Source organism: Corella eumyota, chromosome 5 (genome assembly GCF_963082875.1).
Source record: "Corella eumyota chromosome 5, kaCorEumy4.1, whole genome shotgun sequence".
Classification (NCBI taxonomy): domain Eukaryota; kingdom Metazoa; phylum Chordata; class Ascidiacea; order Phlebobranchia; family Corellidae; genus Corella; species Corella eumyota.
In genome coordinates, this window is record NC_137494.1 from 8,846,169 (window position 1) to 8,865,814 (window position 19,646).

Genomic DNA, 19,646 nt, shown 5'->3' on the forward strand with positions numbered 1-19,646 from the left:
TTTTTTGGGAAAATTCTTTCTAGGAAATAAAAGAAACGTGTTTACCCAAATCAACAAAGTTCCAAATGCCATAACTTTAAGCAGCAAATGATAGTTAAATCCATATTTGTACGCTAGTTGAACCAAATAAAACGGCAGGACACCCGACTGTAGAAGGCCAAACAGTAACGTTACAATAATAGCAGTTGTTTTTGAATGCAAATTTCCGACCGGTATGTTACAAGTAAGCAGTGCACTGCCCCCAACTCCAAGCATTATCTCCGCTGGCATTACTAACCAAGAAGACCGTGGTTCTGAAAAAGCAAGGCACATAAAACCTATTGTAATTAAACTTGATGCAAGAGACCGGCAGATCCAGCAACCAAATCGGTCTAAAATATACCCAGTAGGAAAGATCGAGCAGCTATAAAGCACTGATGTTATTGTAAAGATTAAGTTGAAAATTGAACTTTGTTCTTTGCATATTTGTTGTCCATCTCTCAAAGTTGAATTAACGTATGGCTTGCAAGTCGTTGAGAAATAGCCAGAGTGTTCCAACACAAATTGTAAGGAAGGCCAGCCACCGGTTATACCAGCATACAATAAACATTCTAATGATGCAGCACATATACTAAAGACGAATTGCAATTTCATAATACTTTCTATTAAAATATATAACATTAAAAGAAGCCTGCAAATACTTAATTATTATGGATTGCGATAGTCAACACTGCTATTTTAAATGGTCGTGTGATTTATTGATTAAGTTTATTTCCGTTTTTCAAATACTTCCACAACTAGCCAACAACCTGTATTTTTATATATTGACTGCAAAGTGTGATGTTGAATGTCAAAGGGTAAAAAGGGTAAAAAAAAAGGGTAAAAAAAAATTTTTTTTTGTCAGGAAATTTTGTTATTTTAAATTACCTATGAGACTAACTACATTTTCAATAATTGTTTAATTGTTTATTTTTAGTGGAAGTCGATTTTAGGACCTTATATCTAGTAAAAAAGTGACTGACATTGATTAAGTGGTAAAAAAAAGTTAGAAATAAAACAATTATAAATAGTTTTTTTTTTAAGTAACTTCCTGCCAACAACAGTTGGTCCAGTTTCTGTTAAAACTACACATTGATTTAACTATTTTTTATACCTTTTTTCCCAGTGTAAGAAGGCCTACTTTACATCTCAAACATAGAGTTATGTGTTACCTATCCCAGTCTTGAGTTGACTTTGGCAGTTTAAAATAGAATTAAATTTTATTGCCCGATTATTTTACTTCCGATAACCATACCGTTTATAGCTTCTAACTAAAGATCGAGTTGGATAAACCTTCTATACTTTAAACACAAAATTATTGAATAATTCAAAAATAGCAAATTAAAAAAAAGCAACTTTATTAATGGCTGAATTGACTAAAAATTTAAACAAATCGAAAATTGAATTTTGCAAAAAAAACGGCGCCACGCAAATAAAATAAAAACGCGGAATCAAAAAAAAGCAGCAGTGGTTCAAATGTTTACAAAAAAATAACACATCTAATAATATAAGACAGTATTGTATAACGCGGGTACGAATGTTAAGTTATAGAAGAAAAAGTTTGCGTTTAAAAATGGAACAAAAAAATGGCTAAAAATTAAAACTGCTACAGATTCCTTTTTACCTGGTTTTTAATCAACAGTAAATTAATCCCAGATATCAAAACAACTTAACTTAGAGAAAATTGAAGAAAAAAATAAAATAATTTTTTATTTTAGTTTTGGTGTATGCAAGGGTATCTAAATTCGGAAAAAAAGTTCTGAATAAAACTCAAATATTTTTAGTTTTTAGTTCATTAAATTTGCATATATAACGTTGTAAAGTGTATCGATGACGTCACTTTCAAATAAAACGATTTGACATCATTTCAAAGTGGAGACACTTTTTAACACAAAACAAATTTTTTTTTAATTTCAATTTTTGCATTCGCAGTTCTTAATAAATGTTTAAAGCAGCTTTATATTGGTTTAAATTTAAAGTTTGTATTTTGACCATTTATGTTTGCAAATTCCCTTTAAATAAAATTGTGATTTACAGTTTAATAATTTTATGAGTTTTTTTTTTTTTAAATTTTAACAGTCATTATAAATTTTTTTTAAATATATTTTGGAACCTTTATCCAATCCCTCAATTAACCCAATTTTATTTCCTCTAAATTTCGAGAAGAAATTTAAAGTCAAATTGTTTTCAAATCTTCATTCCAACAATTTATTTTCAAAAAAATTTAATAAAAATGTTGCCTGGGCACTAGGACCCCAGACAACATTTCGTCCGGTTCAAAATCGTCGACCTCTTCGTACTCGTCCGACTCGTCGCTAATCATGACGTCATCAGACTGACGACGTACGTGTGACGTCACGTCGCTGTGCTGGTTCTGGAGCGAGGCTGAGTTAGCTTCGGCGGTCAAGGCACTGATGAGGCTTATAACGCACAAGGAAGGAATAAGTAAACCTAGAAAAGTAATAAAGGATGATATAATGACGTCATTAAATTAACACGTCATCAGCTACAATAATTTTTTTAACTGGTAGAATTTGAAACAAACATGAAAACAAACAAAAAATTAATATTTAAGGTCCTGGGTTCGATCACAACTGCTTTCAAGCTGCAGCGACCTTGAGTAAGTTGCTATAAACGGTATGACTACCTGAGCCAGCAATTAATCAAAAGCTTAGTTGTTGGCCAATTTAATAAAATCTATAATGTCTCAAACCGTCAAAAGAAAACCGAGACTATGTCGGGAAACAGATGTTACTCTATGTTTAGGTCAAAAAGTCGACTTCCCCCTATCGAGGATAAACAAATATAAAAAAATATAAATATATAAAAATATATATATACTAACCTACTAACTTTCCGCCGTCCGAAGTCTGCAATCTAACTACTTGCATTTTATATTTGTTGCCCCCTTCCATCGAAAGCACGTGTTCCACGATTCTCCAAACCCCTAACACTGACCCACCTAACACGTGGTAAGTACGACGACGCATACCCACGTGACACGTGCCCAGTCGACCGCGACTGCACGCGCCTTGCCTGGAAAATAAAAAAATTGTAAATTTTAAAATATAAAAAAAATTTTGATTTTTATATGGAGCGTAATAAAATAAATAAATTAACCAAAATTAATTACTAAAAAATGATAACAAGCTAGAATAACCACTTTTATGTGATGACGTTATAAAACAAAATGGGAAATTTTTAACCCGATGTTCCGAGTTTAATCCCCAGTAAGCACACAATTGTTTTTGAGCTCAAAAAAAGTTCTTGTTTTTTTCAAAATTTTTTTTTTTATAAAATTTCAAACTTTTAGTGGTCTTTAAGTACTGTGGTTTGATTCCCAGCAAAAGAAAGAAAAAAAAACCTACCAAAACTGATGACTGCATTGATCGTAAGAGGCATCAAACTGTTGCGTCCATCCCTGTTCTGCATCAACAGGTTCAACGAACTTGTATTTTTTCTTAATCTCTTCCAGGGTCTCTCTCCTAATTTGTTTGCCAGTGTTAGGACGATATATAACAAAAGTGTGAGTTTTGTTTTTCGAGTTGGTATTAGTTGATTGGATTGCCAGCATTACCATTTGCCGGTCATTGCGCGTCTAACATACAAAAAAGTTTTTTTTTACTTTAATTTATTAAAATTACCTCCCAAAAAAAAAAAAAATGCAACTAGAAGCATGGTAAAATAAAAATTTACCAAAAAAAATGCAACTAGAAGCATAGTGAAATACATTAGAGATGGATATTTATGTTGATCCGAAGGTACCGGGTTCAATTCCTACTGTTGCCATGTTACACATGTTTAAAAAAGAGAAAAAACAGCAAAATAAAAAAAAACAATAAAAATAAAAAAAAAAGAAATCTGCCTTTCTATTAATTAATGAACCTTTTTTTTTAAAGTTTAAATCTGCATTTGTGTTTTATAAAAAAAATTTTTAATTTAAAATAAACACAAAAGATTCCAAACCTGCAAAGAAATATAAAAACCGCTATGATCGCCAACTGAACATTGGTCGTAAATTCTTTTAGCCTCAGTCCAGCCTGTACCGCGTTCAATTCGGACCGTGTGCAGTGAAACGTGACCGCATGACAAAATCGGAAATTCTCTGGATTTAACTTTTTCAACACTGTTGCTACCAGTACCTAGGTCTGTTTATTAAAAATTTAATTTTTATTTTTTTTTTAAAGAAATACAAAAACGTATTCTTTTTTTTGTTTTATATTTATTTATACTCGATGTGGAAAGGTCGACTTCACGACCTTAACGTTTATAGCGCCTCACTTCAGGGCTCAACAGTGAGCAGTGGGAATCAAACCTATGACCTTATGTAGAGAAGCCAAGTGTTATAACCACTTTATAACCATTGGATATTTGGCAATGTGGTGCATTTGTTAGAGGTCTTGGCCTTACTACATGAAGACCAGGGTTCGATTCCCAACTTCTTTTTTTATGCTTTTTTTCCTTTGATGAAGTAAATAACAATTAAATTTGCAAACCCGTGTCAAGCCAAAAACAATTTGCTGAATTATTATAGGGCAAGGATATTTTAAAACTTGAAGACTTGGTAACATTCAACACCCTAAATTTTTAGAGTTAAACAGCCTTTCCACATCAAGAATAAATACATGTATTAAAAAGGTTATATATATAGTTACGATATCATGTAACAAAAATTAAATACAATAAATTTAACCTACCGACAATTCCTTGATCAAATTGCCCTAATCTTTTTGATTCTTGAATGATAGCTTTGAGGGTGTCGGCAAAAAACACAAACAAACCATTCTGATGGTTTACCTCCATACCAAGCATTCGGTTCATAAATTTAAAAATATTGTTGTAATCTGAAAAAAAATTTTAATAAATTTTCGATAAAAATATAATAAGAAAAAAATAAAATATTTATTGTTTTAAAAATAAGTAAATTTTCTAATACCTAAGTTTTAAACATAATTCTAAATTTTATTTATACAGATTTTTTTTGTATTTATACAGATTTTTATGTATTTATTCATCTTCGATGAGAAAAGGCTGACATTAAGGACTAAACAAAGAGTAACATTTATTACTCTGACCCAGTCTCGAATTTAATATGGGTTTTACAAAATAACATAAAGTATTTCTTTTTGAAATAATATAATGTACTTATAATTAACACATATTTAATGCAACAAAGACTAAATGAAATGTTTACCTTTTTCAAGTATGTAGTTAAGTTGTCCAGTCTCCCTAGTTATCATTCCAACACCTAATAAAGCTTGTCTCATATCTGAAAAAATAATTAATAAAATGTATAAATGTGAGAGTGTAATAGAGTGTATAAAAATATTGTGTTAGAGTGAATAAAAATATATTTTTTAATGGCTATATTGAAGAGTTTTGCAATTTTGTAAGTAATGTATATGGCACGTTAGTATGGTTGACACTGAATCACAAAATGCCTTTAAAACCTCTAAAAAATGTCTTTGGTACTTACAATTTGATTTAAAAAAAAAAATTGGAAATAATGAACACCAAAAACCAGGTAACCATATTTTTTGTATTGTAAAAAGTACCAAGCTAGTGCTTTCTATGTTATCGCAAACAGGGCTCTCCTTTTCATTTTTTTTAATTAAATTTTTTTTTTTAAAGTAAGTTAAATTATTTGAAGTTAAAACCATTTTTGAGTTCAGTGACAAAAACTTTATCAATTTTTAAGTAAAAAAAAAATTACAAATATAGGGCTTTAAGAACAAAAAAAGTTATAAAAATTTGACAAAAATGATCTAGACTTTTTAAACAAATTTATTCATGGTGTATTTAAATTAAAATTGTAGTTGACAATACCATTAAAGGAATTAAAATTTTCGGGTTTTAGTAAATAAAAAATAAATAAATAAAAAATTTTACTCTACATATTTATAAATTATCTAATATTTGTATTTGAAAAAAATAAGCTTAAAAATACTAACCTTTAAAGAAATGACCGGGGTATTGAGAAGGTGGGGGTACAAGAGGGGCATCATACCCAGCAATTGCTTTCATAATCGACTCCAAAGCCTTGCGACCATATTTGTTATCGTAATTATATTTACTTAAATCTCGTGATTCTGATGCTCTGCGGTCTCCATGAGTAAGTGCACCCTTTAAAAATTAGTTTTTAAGTTGAATTTTTTTTAAAGTTTTGTATTTATTTGTTCCAGATATTATTTTACAACTTAAACATACAGAATTATATTTATTTTAGCCCAGTATAAAGTAGCAATTGTATTTTTCGATTTTATTGATTTTAATGCCATTTTTTTAACATGTCAATTGGTTTTTGCTTAGCTAGAGTAAGCACTGTTTATTAAACCTTACTCAAGACTGCTACAACATGGGAGACAGTTAGGATCAAACCCATGACTACAACTGGCAGCGTGGTGTAGTGGTAAGAACACTTGCTACACCACACACGAGGTCGTGGGTTCAATCTCCACTGATCTCATGCTGTAGCGCCCTTGAGTAAGGCGCTATAAATGGTATGAACTTCTGCTAAATAAATACCGGGCAATTATAATTTATATAATATCCCATATTCTATATTCCTACATCGAGGATAAAGATATATACAAAAAAAATATGGTGAACATAAGTATTTTAAACTAATCCCATCAACCTGCTGCAAAAATATTTATGTTGAAAACAATATCTTATTATTTTTTGTAATTTATTATTTTATGCATACTTAATTAAGTTTTACTTACCAGACTTTCAAGTCTTTTAGCTACTACAGAGGCAAACCTTTGTTCACCTGCCAACTCACTTATCATAAACACATACTCTGGTGCATTAACTTGATTTGACCTATGTGTTCGACCTGCCAAAAAAATAAAATAAAAAATATATAAGAAATAGCAAATTAACCAAAAATGGTACAGGCGATAATAAAACAAACACTCGTGTATATTTATGTATTTTTTACAAAGCTATTTTAAACCGGTTTCGAACTAATTTAATCACATCAACATAATCCTGCATAAATTTAGGTTACTAGATGGCATTTAAAAACAAACTTTCCATTATCTCACACTGCGTAAATTTTACTTCCGCAGTTCGTTTAGTCGTTGCGCAATGTAACATTAGTAAGCATAGTAGCAGTACATTTTTAAAATCCAATGTAAGGTGTCAAGTATATTTAAATCATTGCTCTAAAATTGCGACTTCGATTTTTAACTGTTAATTTGTACTCTGTAAACTAAAAAGTTTAAAAAAGAAAAAAAATTAAAACTAAAAAGAGGTTTTAAGTTATCAAATTAAATGATTAAGTGACTGTAACAGTCTATGAATAAAGTGTCAAAATAAAGTCAAGTTACTTCCTTGTGCCAGGGTTACTGGGTGGACTAATCGATTTAAAACAATAAGTAAGAAAAATCTATTACATCAATAGCTTTTTTTTAATAGCAAATTATATTAAGGTTTGTGCATATTTTATATTACAACACATTTAAAAGAAGAATTGCCTTAGCAAACTTTAGGTTTTATTAATTTTTAATTTGCTATTTTTTATGTAATAAAAAAAATAGGGTGGTGAAAAAGCCAATAAGTATTTACTTAATTAAATGTTCAGTGTTAAAATTATCTCATTTCACCAATCTTTTAGTTCATTTAAAAATGTAATTTGCTAAATATTTTAATTCACCAATTATTTAAAAAATATTAAAATTAACACCTTTACTTCTAGCATTAACTTGATGAAAAACTTTAAATTAATGTCTAAAACCTTTTTTTAAAAAACACCACAACATGAAAGTAGTAGAAATCAACATTTTAGTGCAGTAAGAATCAAAATTTCAACAAAAAAAGTTAAAATCTAATTTATTACCAAATTGTTGGATCGCTCGATCTGCACTCCATGGCAACTCAAGAGTGATGTGAACTCTTCTTCTTCTGTTTCGAGCTCTCTTGTCTGACTGAAGAGATATTCCGGAGCTTGCAGCTTCACTGATGATCGCGATGTTCTTTTCTCCATCCATAAATCTCTGAGAAAAAATAAAAATGTAAACAAAAATTTGGATTTTTTAATTGATTAATAAAAAAATTTAAATTAATTAATAAAAAACTTTTTTTTTAAATGCAATAATAGAAACAGTGGGAATCAAACCCATGACCTCATGTTTCCAAGAAAATAAACAATTTTAACATGTACCCAGGCCTTTTGTAAAGCCAAGTTATTAACCATGATATGCCATGCTATTTGCTTAAAAAAGTAATGCTCGGAAACACACACTCACATATATAAACACCCATTATGAAAAAAAACCTGCAATAATTGTGAATAATTTTTTAGCTTATTTAAAAATAAAAACAACATCTTCTTTGGAAGTAAACAACAGAAAACAAACCTGTTTTTCAGTTAAGTTGAGTAGTTCAACAGGAACATCAGATTCAGCTCTTGTTTGATATTCAACCGAACCATCATCGGTTGTAACTATCCGTCCTTTTCTTCCTGTCATCTGAAAATTTAATAAGTAATTAGATATTTTAATGCTAAAAAATAGAAAAAAATAGTTTCTTAAAAATGTTTTTAGAGAGTTAATTTGGTAATTCAAAATTTTTACAAAGTTAAAGTGTTTTGTTACAGAGTTATGCATTTTTGTAAGTGATGTATATAGCACGTTAGTAAGGTTAAGAATAAATCATAAAATGGCTTTAGAACCTTTAAAAAATGTCTGTGGTACTTACAATTTAATTTTCAAAAATACCGGAAAATGATTAACATAAAAAAACAGGTTACCGTATTTTTTTGTGTGACGTAGAAAGTAGCAAGTAGCGTAGTTAATGTTTGCAAGCTAGTACTTTCTACATCATCACAAACTGGGCTTCCCTTTTCTTTTTTTTCTTTTTTTAAAGTTGTATAACTTAAAAAGTAGGTGAAATTGTTTAATATTTTTTTTTTTACCTCTGCCACATTTTCTGGTCCTCCTAAAGCATCAATGAGTTCATCCAACATATTATTAGGAAGATAACTTCCCAGTGTTTCCAAACGATCTAACAATTCACCTTTTAACGCTTGGGCCCGCTCAACTGGACCAACACCTGGCAACTCTGATGTTAGAACACCTAAAATTTTGAAATTTAATTAAATAAATAAAAAAGAACTAAAAAACAAGATTCTTTAAATTCCATATTTTTGCTATTTTCTTTGTTACAACTACTACTACCAACTTAAACTTCACCCTTTGCTTGCCCCAACTCAGTATTGTTTAATGTTTATTAATGTTTATCTTTATGTAATGAAGTTTAGTTAATGACTTAAAAAATATATATAGATATGTATGATCATGATCAATTTAAAAAATTTTATATTATAAAACTATGCAGTATGTGAAGCAAGGGCAAAATGTATTTGTGACCATATATAAGACAATTGAAATGCAATCCATGGGGTGTGTGATTGACTTGTCCAAATAGAAGTAAAAAGGATAGTGGTCAAAACAATTGTCTTTACCACATTAGGTCCTGGGTTTGATCACCACTGCTTTCATGCTTTAGTGCCCTTAAGTAAGGTGCTGTACACGGTAAAAACTCTTGCTGAGCCTACACTTATTAAGCAGCTTAATTATTAGGCAATTTTAATGTATTATATTCCAAACTGCCACAGGCAACTTAAGACTAGATCAGGATAACTAATGTTACATTATAAAAATAAACAAATCAGAAAAAGTAAAAATTAAATACTAAATAAACATTTAAAAATAATTTTTTACCTGATACAGAATCCAAACTTTCCAGTAATCCAACAACCGGGGCTTTACTCTCAATTTCAATTTCCTTCTTGTTTAAATGTTGAAGATCTTCCAAATTTAATCCTCTTCCATTTGGAGGTGATTCAGATGGAGGTTCTGTGGTGATATCCTTCTTCTTTTTTTTCTTTTTTTGGATTTGTTTTTTCTTCCGGGGACTTTCATAATCTGGAAAATGGTTTTAAAAAATTCAAAATTTTTTTTTAAGTATTTTTTTTCTTTAAATTTAAAATATTTAACTATAATACATATTAAATATAAAAAACCAAAGCTTAAAAGTTCATTAACAAATGTTACTCCCTTGCAAAAAAATAAACTTGTGTAAAAAAATTTAAAAAAAAATTAAAAAAAAATGCAGAACCCTATTTTAAAAAAAAAACTAACAGAAATATTTGAAAACTAAAGCTTAAAAGTTTTTTAAACAAACCGTCACTATCTGAACCATTCCCAAATAATTTTCCAATATCTTCATCACTCGTACATGCTGAGTCACTCTCATACTCTGAATAGTCAATGTCACTCTCCTCACTTGATGACTCATCATTTTTTACTGCCTCATTTGCTGACTCACTTGTAGAAGATGAACCGTCGTCATTGTTGCTTGAAAGTGAATCCCGACGTTGTTTTTTAACAGTGGGTTGGGCCTGCAAATACGTATTAAAAAAAAAAAGTTTTATTACTTTCTTAATGCCTTTTTTTCAATTTATCCTCGATGTGGGAGGGTTTACCTTGCAACCCAAACATAGAGTCACATTTGTAACCCCCTAGTATAATTTTAACTTTTTTAATTTAGAATAATATGAACTATAATTGCATAATAAAAAAATTCTATTCAGTCTATGGTTTGGCAAGAGTTTATTCCAAAAAAAGAACCTTGATCAAAGATGATACAGAATAAAAGCAGTAGAAATCAAGGCCAGAACCCCATGCAGTAAAAACAAATACTTTAATGACTAAATCAACCTTCAGCCACCTTAACATAATGACAAACTTTTTTTTAAAATTAATCATTAAACTATTACCAAGTATTTAACTGATAAAAAAACTAATTTTTACCTTTCCATTAGAAATTCTTTTACGTTTCACAATTTTCTTTTTATCTTGTAGTGTAGTTTTGTTTTGTTTATAAAAATCCTTTCCGAATAATTCAGTGACTCTTTTTCGATCGGGAGCGGGAAAATGTCTTTCGATTAAATTCTCAAACACAGCTCTGCATAAAAAAAACATTCAAATAAAATAAACAAATTTTTATCCAAACAAGGCATAGTAAAAATAACTATGTTTTAAATTATTAAACTGATTTTGTTATTTTTTCCCGTCGCATTGTTGTAATATTAATTGTAAATCATATTTATTATTTAACTTTATCAATGTGCGAAAAAAAAAAAAATCAAAAAAAAAAAATAATTTTGTTTGGAAAACTTAATCAATGGGCCATAAAGCAGAAGTTTTACACGTTCTGATGGCCTATTGATTAGACCTAAATGGTGGTGATATTGTTGATAACAAATAACAGTTTATTTTAGTTAAAGGCCTATAGTATATATTGTCCACTAAGCTCTACAGTCCTATATTAGTAAGGGTAAAAAATACTAACTTGGCTGTTGAAACAAAGTCATCTAATTCTCCCCCTGCCTTTTCTAATTGGTCGACTGTTCGTGCCTCACCAGTCGACTGTAAACCAATCACACAACACTTGCCATGCTTGACTGCTTCCCGTACCAGAGCAACAGTGTGATTGACCTAAATCAAAAAAATAAATTGTTAATTGCTTGTTAAAACATTGTGGCACAAGTGTTATCTGCCTGTGCACCACATAAAATTGTTTTTAAACTTAGAAGGTCTATATTTTATTTACAATTTTAGCCCATATGACCAAAGGTATTTTGACCGAATAGGAATTTAAGTAAAAGAGGTTTAATAAAAAAAATTTTATTGTAGGTAAAATGGCATTTTTAGGCATATACTTTTTTTTTAATGTTTATTTATTAACTAATTTTTGGTAATTTAACATAAAAATATAACATTTTTTTTCATGAAAATAATCTATTACAAAAAACTTTTAAAATTTTTTAAAAATTCTTAATTTTACCTTAGCGGAAATGCATAAATATTTAAAGAAGCGTTGATGAGCCGACCAGAATTGACCCCACATAGTTTTCTTCATGTGATGCTCTGCATCGATCATCGAAGCTGCGGCCTGGAAAGCCTCTCTAGCTATCACCCACTATTTAATATAAATTATTAGTTATTGACTATTGTAACCATACATATTAATAATGATACATTAGTCCTAGAAAGATAATAAATCTTATAGGCAATTCTCTTATTTAAAAATTGGTGTTATAATCTGATTTGGTTGGGACATTTGAAATTTTTTTTTGTCTTGGTATTTTTTATGTTATGTTTAGCGTTAATTTGTAATTTACAGAGTTTTTTAATAGGCTTAGCACAATGGTTTCCCAACTTTTTTAGCAGCTTCCATACTGAATTTTTTTAAATCTGGAGCACCCTTAAAATTTCTACTTTTTTATTAGTAATCATTAATGTGTGTTTTTGTATAAATGACTAAAAAGTACAAACATGATAAAACAACATTTTAAGTAGTTTGGAAACCACTAGGTTAAGGGTTAGTATCTGTTGAAATGGTAAAAAGCAAATTTAATCTTCCTATTTACAAACAAATTCTAAACACATCAGAAAAAAGCCTTTAAACAACATGTAGAAGTTTTTGAAAAGTTTTAACCCATGAATTAGTTCGTAATAGATTTGTTTATCAAAATATGACAAACTTAACATACATAACAAGTAACAACAAGACCCCCAAAAATTTTTTTTTACATTTTTTTTTCTGTTCTTTTTTACACAATTAGTAAGTAATAAAAATTTTTAATATTTCGCTCACCAGTTGAACAGATTTATTATACATTTCAACAAATTTAGTTTCCAAAGCAACTTCCTCGATACGAAAAGAAACCCCATAAAAGCTGAGCTGTCTCGCGATGTAATTTCCCCTTAATTTCATATCCATGGCAACTAGTTCCATAGCCCCTACGCCTCTGCGATCCACAGCCTAAATAAAATCAATAAAATCCGTTAAAAATGTCAGTTTTTCAGTATTGAAATTAAAACATGCATAGATCATTGAACGTTTTAAATAAATACAGTTAAACTTAAATCAATCTTTAAAAAAACTATTTTTTAATTTCCAAAAAATTATGCAAGCTTGGATTTGACATAAAACATTTAAAAAAAACATATTCTTACTTGTATGAAGTCCATGAAGTCGGGAAAAGAGGTCCCAGGACCCCACAAACCCAGTCTCGACATGTAAGCCATGTGACGAGGTTCAGATGCTCCTGTTGCACTAGCGTATACAACCCTTTATTAAATGTAGCATTTAAAAGAGATTCAAAACAAATAGATTTGGAAAGTATTGTTTTTGTAATAGATAAAAGTTTATAAAATCTTAACCTTGTTTTGCTACACTTTAAACCAAATTTGGAAATTATAAAATAAAAATGCCAGTTAAATAGATAAATAATTTACCGAATAACGCTATTAGCTTAGTGAGATATTAGAAAAATTATGGCATCTTAGAAAAATTAAAAATGTGTTTAGTATAAACTTAATCCTGCATTACATACAACAAAAAAAATTTAAAAAATTATGTAAAAGTTATACCACAAACAGGTAATCCCATTTAAATCTGTTTTCTAGTGTCAGCTTATTGAATACAACGAAAAACTATGTAAAACTATACCATATACACTGCAGTTTTAAAAACACTACTCACCTAGCATTAGGCAATTGATTTTGAAGTTTAAGGACGGTTGCTCCAGTTTTCGTTGACTTACCTGAAGCTGATGGAATGAGATTTTTAGCTTTGTGGCATTCATCCAAAATTACCTAAAAAAGAATCAAAATTTAAATTTAACATGGGCATACATATAAGTCAAATTATGATATCTCCATTAGGCAAACCTAAAAAATTTTAAAATATTAAAGAAACAAATTAAAAAATCAGAAATTTAGCAATCTTTATCTTAAATATATTTTAAGTTTAACTTCTAGTTTAGTCTGCTTAATTTTCGGCTAAAATAAAGAATAACTATTATTAGAAGTACTTAAGAAAGAAAATTCTGCTTTGTAAAAATTAATGAATATTAATATATTATACCCATTGTATTACAACATATTAAATTTCGCTTTGCATCTGCACAATACCGATAATACGCAAATTCATTAAAAAAATTAAACAAAGAGAACCCTTTTAGTATTAAGCTAGTGTAACTTATTTTTAATTATAAAACATGTTGAAACAGACAACATGGCAATAATGGTTAAAGCACTTTGCTTTACATTTAGGTCCTGGGATTAATCCGCACTGCTTTCATGCTGTAGCACCTACGAATAAGTTTGTAATTATTTTTTAGTGAATTTTCGACAAAATAACGAAATTAATAATATCCAAAACTGTCGAAGGCACAATTCAGACTAGTTTGGAGTAGTAACGATATCCTAGCCTAAATCTATGAAGTAAGTCTTTTTCATTAATGATAATCAAATATGACTACAACAATTTACATATATTGTGGTTTCAATTTTAGCGTTTTTTTTTTAACTTAAATTTTGTAATGTGTTGTCTAGCATCAGGTCAATCTTTAATTTAAAAAAATCTCTACATATACATACCGGGCCATCAAAATTATCCCCGCACCAATGTAAAAGCTGTTTCAGTCTTGTGTGATATTTTGCCTGAGAATGACTCTCTCCGATTAGTGAAGAATAAGTTACAAAGATGACACCTTTCTTTACAGCACCATTGGTTTTGGACGAAATTTTACCATATTGAAACTAAAAAAAATTGTAAAAATGTTGTCATTTATTTAAAAAAACATTGGACTTTAAATAAACTAGTTGGCAATAAAAGACTGCATTTTAATTTCTCAATATGGTTGCAGTTTGCAGCCAATATTTGTCCATAATAATTTACTTGTACACTCTGAGTTGTAGTTTCTTTCATTTTAAGAATATAAAATTTGACATACAAATAAAATTTAAAAAACTAAATGTTTTTTCTGTTTTTTTTTTGTATATCTTTATCCCCGATGTGGAAAGGTCTAATGTGCGACCTAAGCATAGAGTAACATCAGTTACTCCGACCCAGTCTCGAGTTGCCTTTAGCAGTTTGGGATATTATAGATTATAACTACCCAATAATTAAGCTGCTGATTAGGTGCTGGCTCAGCAGGAGTTCATACCGTTTATAGCACCTTACTCAAGGGCACTAAAGCATGAGAGCAGTGGGGATTAAACACACGACCTCATATGTGGTGTAGCGAGTGTTTTTACCACAACACCACGCTGCCGGCAAATACCAAAATAGAACAGTGTTTTGTTTGTGTGCGACCAGGTAGTGTGCACACCAGTCATGGCAGCAGACTGCGAGATAAAAGATTTTGGATTTGAACCACACCAACACAAAACTATTCACTCTGAAGCCCAGTGTTTTAAATATTTAAACCTGTCTTAACAGTCTTTCTTTGACAAAAAAAATATAAAAGTCCAACCTTATTAAGTGGATAAACTTTAATATGTTTGGCTCCAATGTCCCGAAGGTCTCTTTCAGCATCATATTTCAAATCATTCGAAACACTAAACCTAAAATTAAAGTAAAAAATTAACATTAATAAATCATCACTTTAATAATAAAATTGGAATATCCAGTGTTCTAAACAAATTCAAGAAAAAATTTCATATTTATTAAAAAATAAAAATAGGTTGTATTTGTTTTAAATTTACACTTTAATTTTTAGTCATTTTAGATGGCTTTTTTTAATTATAACTACTACCATAAAGCCCTTTTCCTTCCTCTTAAGTAATTTTCGTAAATGATTCCAGCAATTGTTCTTCCCTTTCCTACCCCAGCACCATCGCCTATAAATACAAAAAAATTTAAGATGGCAAGTGGTAATTGTTTTTAAATTTTTGCTAACTTTTTGCTCAGTCTTTAAAGAACCTAAATATATATATATTAAAATAATAACAAAAAATGGTATCAAAAGTATACAACTAAAAAAACACCACAGTGACCTTTTATTAATTTTTACTATTTATTTTATATGAAAAACAGTGATTTTTAAGACAATGTAGGTTATAATGTGAAATAATACAACTAAGAACAATCTTAAAACATAAAAACTGAAACAAAGAAAAATTTTTTAAAATATTTATATAAAAAATAAAAAAAGTCGCATATGCTAAAAATAAAAAATTTAAACTGTTAATAAATTAAATTAACACACAAGCCTAACTAAATAAAACTAATCTTTTTTAAGGAAAAAAAAATTTTCAAAAAAAAAAAAATTTTACCAATTAAAAATCCAGCTCTTTCTCCTCCTGGCAAAAAAGTTTCATGTTTTTGGCATGCATACACAATACTTTCAAGTTGTAGTGCAGACAGTTTAGCTTGATCAATAGTTTGTTGAGGAATGGAAATATCAAATCTAACATCAGGGGGCATTATGCTTGCCAGCGAGCTAGTTTCAACTACGCTGTCAGGGTGGCACAAACCAAAATTTACTAAAAAAAATAACTTGAATTAAAACAAGTTAAATAGGTAACGCAAGTATTTCACGCATTAATTTGAAAAAAATTCTGATTAACAAATATTATCAAAAACCATTTTACCAAATATACATTTCAACAAAAATGCCGTTCTGCTAAAATAAGCATTTTTGTATTACTGTAACTACCTTTAAAAAATGCTATTCAATTTTTTTTTAAATGTTGTCCCAAATTTTTGTAAAACATAACTTAAAAAAAATGTCCATTTGGTATAAAGGTTTTGGTAATTTGCTTATAAATCTACTGACAAAAATAAAACCAAAATTAAAACTAAAAAAATGTATTAATTGTTAAAAATCTGGTAACTTACGTTTACTGGGCATATACTCAGAATAAGTTTGAGAATGTTGCATCGTCGATTCTTCTTCTCTCTCTTCTTCCTCAACTACATTCTCATTCTTATTCATTTTCATCTGCAAAAAAATCTTAATTTTTAAAACTAGCGATGCAACAATAGCAATAATACACAAAGTAAAAAAAATTTCAGATGATGGGTTATTATTATTTCGGTCTTATAGAAATACTTAATATTTTTACAGATAGACTGATAACATACCATTGGCATTGATAACGATCTCATTGTTGCATCTTTACCAAAATAATGATGTTTTTCTAAAAATTAAACAAAAATATATGTAAAGATTAAACATTGTATACTTTTACACTGTAATATAAGTTTTTATGCAGGCACTGGATTGGTGATTTATTTTTCATTACTTACCAAAAAAATGTTCTTTTCCAGTTTGATTATTTTCCCGAGTTAAATCGACAATTGTTTGGGATTTCATTCGCAAATAATTCTCTGGCTAATATAAAATTACAAGTTTAGTGTTTTTGTACTAATTAAAACTATATATATATTTTTTTTCTATTTGTTTTCTAGAGTTTGATCAAAAATTATGTAAGATTGATTAAAATGTTTTGTAGACTATTTAAAATAAGTTTAACAAAAAACTATTAACTTACTGAAAATGTATGATTTTGCTTGTTTGATTCATTTAATGATTTAATTTTTGCAGAGTAAAATTTTGAAGAACTGATTATTGATGATGTTTCATTTGGAACTAAATTTGATTGTGTAGGGGCTGATACCTTTCCCACAACTGGTTCATCTTGTTGGGGTAAAACTATAGCAAATGGAGAACCAGGGGGGGTTTCAAAATCCGATTCGACTGCCTTTTCTACATTTTCGACAAACAAACTGCCTAGGTTTAAGTTTGTTGTTTTTGGGGTTGATTTTAGGGGTGCAATTGTTGTACCACTGGGTGTCCCAGCACTTAAAGTTATCTTAGAGTTTTTTAAAGTGGGTAAAACATTGGCATTTGTTATTTCACTCTGTGATGCAACACTGTACAACGAAGACATGCCAGCAGTTTGAGAAAGAGATTGTTTTTCAAGTTGTTTCACTTCGGTAGAATTAATAGTCGCTAGTTTTCGAAGCAGATCGTCAGTTTTAGTAACAGGAACATAAACACTTTTTCCACCAACCATTAGTTTTTTAAACACCTTTTGTTCGCAACCTAAATTTGTATTTACAGAATGTGTTGATTGTAAAAGAGGAGTATTACTCGCAGGCGTAGTTTTAATAGGTTGGCTGTTGGTATTCAACTTTGTTGTCTTAAGAATATTAGTAGCAGACGTTGAAGGCACAGGTTCAGTAACCACAGTGGCAAGCGATTTCTTTTTAAGTTCTTCTAGCGACATTGGTTTAATGAGACCAGTTTTACCCATCTTGTTTATTTTAATAACAGCCCCTGTAAAAAAATTTACAAAAAAATCAATTTCATAACTTGATTTTTATAATTAAAATATTTAAACTATCATTTGAAATGTTAATTTCCAAAATTCAAAAAAAAATATCATTTAAAATTTTTTCTAAAAAATAATTTTTTTCCAAAAAATAAATAAAATTTGACTAACCTGCTTTTAAAAATGGTATCTTTATAATCTTTGCCCCAGTAGGAGGGGCAGTTGTTATTTTCGCTCCAATTGGTTTGCCAATTATTATAGGTTTGACCCCACTTGGTTTTATTAAACTGGTGGTTGTTTTTATAGTTGTTGGAGAGTTTACTATTGTGCGAGTATTTACTATTGTTGGCGATGCTAATATTGTCTGAACGTTTTTTATTGTTGGAGTGTTTACTATTGTTGGGGTGTCCACTCTTGTAGAAATATTTGCTGTTGCTGACGATGGTATAATTGTTGGGCTATTTATTATTGTTGGTGTAGATATTATTGTAGGAAATTTTGTTGTTTTTACTTCTGTTAAATTTTGGTTGTTCGAAAGCTTGAGTTCATCATTTCGATAATTCTGATTGTTGTCTAAAGATTTCTGCAAAAACAAACAAAAATAAAACATAGCTTATTATATTTAGAATTACAATCTAAAACATATATTTATATAAATATAAAAACTTACTTGGGGGACAATTAGGCTTGGCGTTACTATATTTAAAGCATCCAACAAAGGGTCATTATGTAATCCTAGTGCCAACTCATTGTTGGATTGTTCTGTTTCATCTTTACCCACTGGTAAATCAAAATTCATTAAACCACTCTGGTTTAATGCGGCTGATAATAAATCCAAGTTTCCATCCGTTGATTCTTCCATTTAGATTTAAAACAATAAGGTAGGGTGCTGTTTTTAAATTAACACAACTGTTTTAATCTTATAATCTGTTGAAAAAATTAAGGATCTCTATTAATTTCGCACGTCCTACATAAACAGGGTGTGTAACCAAAATACGGCACATGTAATTAAACAAAGAGGTTGCATAAATTAAACCCTTACCCTAACCCTCACATATTCAGTTTACCCATTAACACATCCGACTCGTAAAGCGGACTAAGTTATACTCATTAAAACATATTTTAACTAATTTTTAATGTCTGGTTGAACAATTGCCATACTTAGGTTATAACGCCTTGTTAAATTCGGGCGTGCGAAAGTAATAGAGATCCAAAATTAAAAGCAAAGTGTAGGTTCTAAATAAGAAAAATTTAGTTTTTATACATCTAAAATGATAAATTAAAAAGTTTTAATGTTTCACGAATTTGAAAATTTATAACCTTTTTAGTAGTATAGTAACCCTATTCAATGTGCAAGTTAAAGTATACCTTACTTTTTCACATAAAATTAGTATGTTAAAGGTATACCTTTACAATACAATAGTTAAAAAATAATATGTAACTAAGCATGATCTAAAGTCCTACACAATGGTCACAAACTAGGTT

General features: G+C 29.3%; 1 protein-coding gene across 1 annotated transcript; it reads right to left on the reverse strand.

Moving 5' to 3' along the window:
* Positions 1 to 1,974: 1,974 nt before the first annotated feature.
* Positions 1,975 to 19,079, reverse strand: LOC145753200 (protein strawberry notch homolog 1-like). Its single transcript, XM_082569598.1, has 29 exons — positions 18,832 to 19,079; positions 18,333 to 18,744; positions 17,379 to 18,166; positions 17,134 to 17,218; positions 16,969 to 17,024; positions 16,723 to 16,825; positions 16,158 to 16,367; positions 15,638 to 15,722; positions 15,356 to 15,446; positions 14,478 to 14,639; positions 13,579 to 13,691; positions 13,050 to 13,164; positions 12,688 to 12,855; positions 11,875 to 12,009; positions 11,380 to 11,525; positions 10,839 to 10,992; positions 10,210 to 10,426; positions 9,747 to 9,950; positions 8,939 to 9,099; positions 8,382 to 8,492; positions 7,862 to 8,018; positions 6,744 to 6,856; positions 5,970 to 6,141; positions 5,213 to 5,287; positions 4,716 to 4,862; positions 3,985 to 4,166; positions 3,387 to 3,616; positions 2,864 to 3,054; positions 1,975 to 2,469 (listed from the first exon to the last, which is right to left on the reverse strand). Exons 1-29 carry the CDS (start codon positions 19,021 to 19,023, stop codon positions 2,243 to 2,245), a joined length of 5,202 nt encoding a protein of 1,733 aa, XP_082425724.1. The 5' UTR covers positions 19,024 to 19,079; the 3' UTR covers positions 1,975 to 2,242.
* Between the last annotated feature and the right edge of the window lie 567 nt (positions 19,080 to 19,646).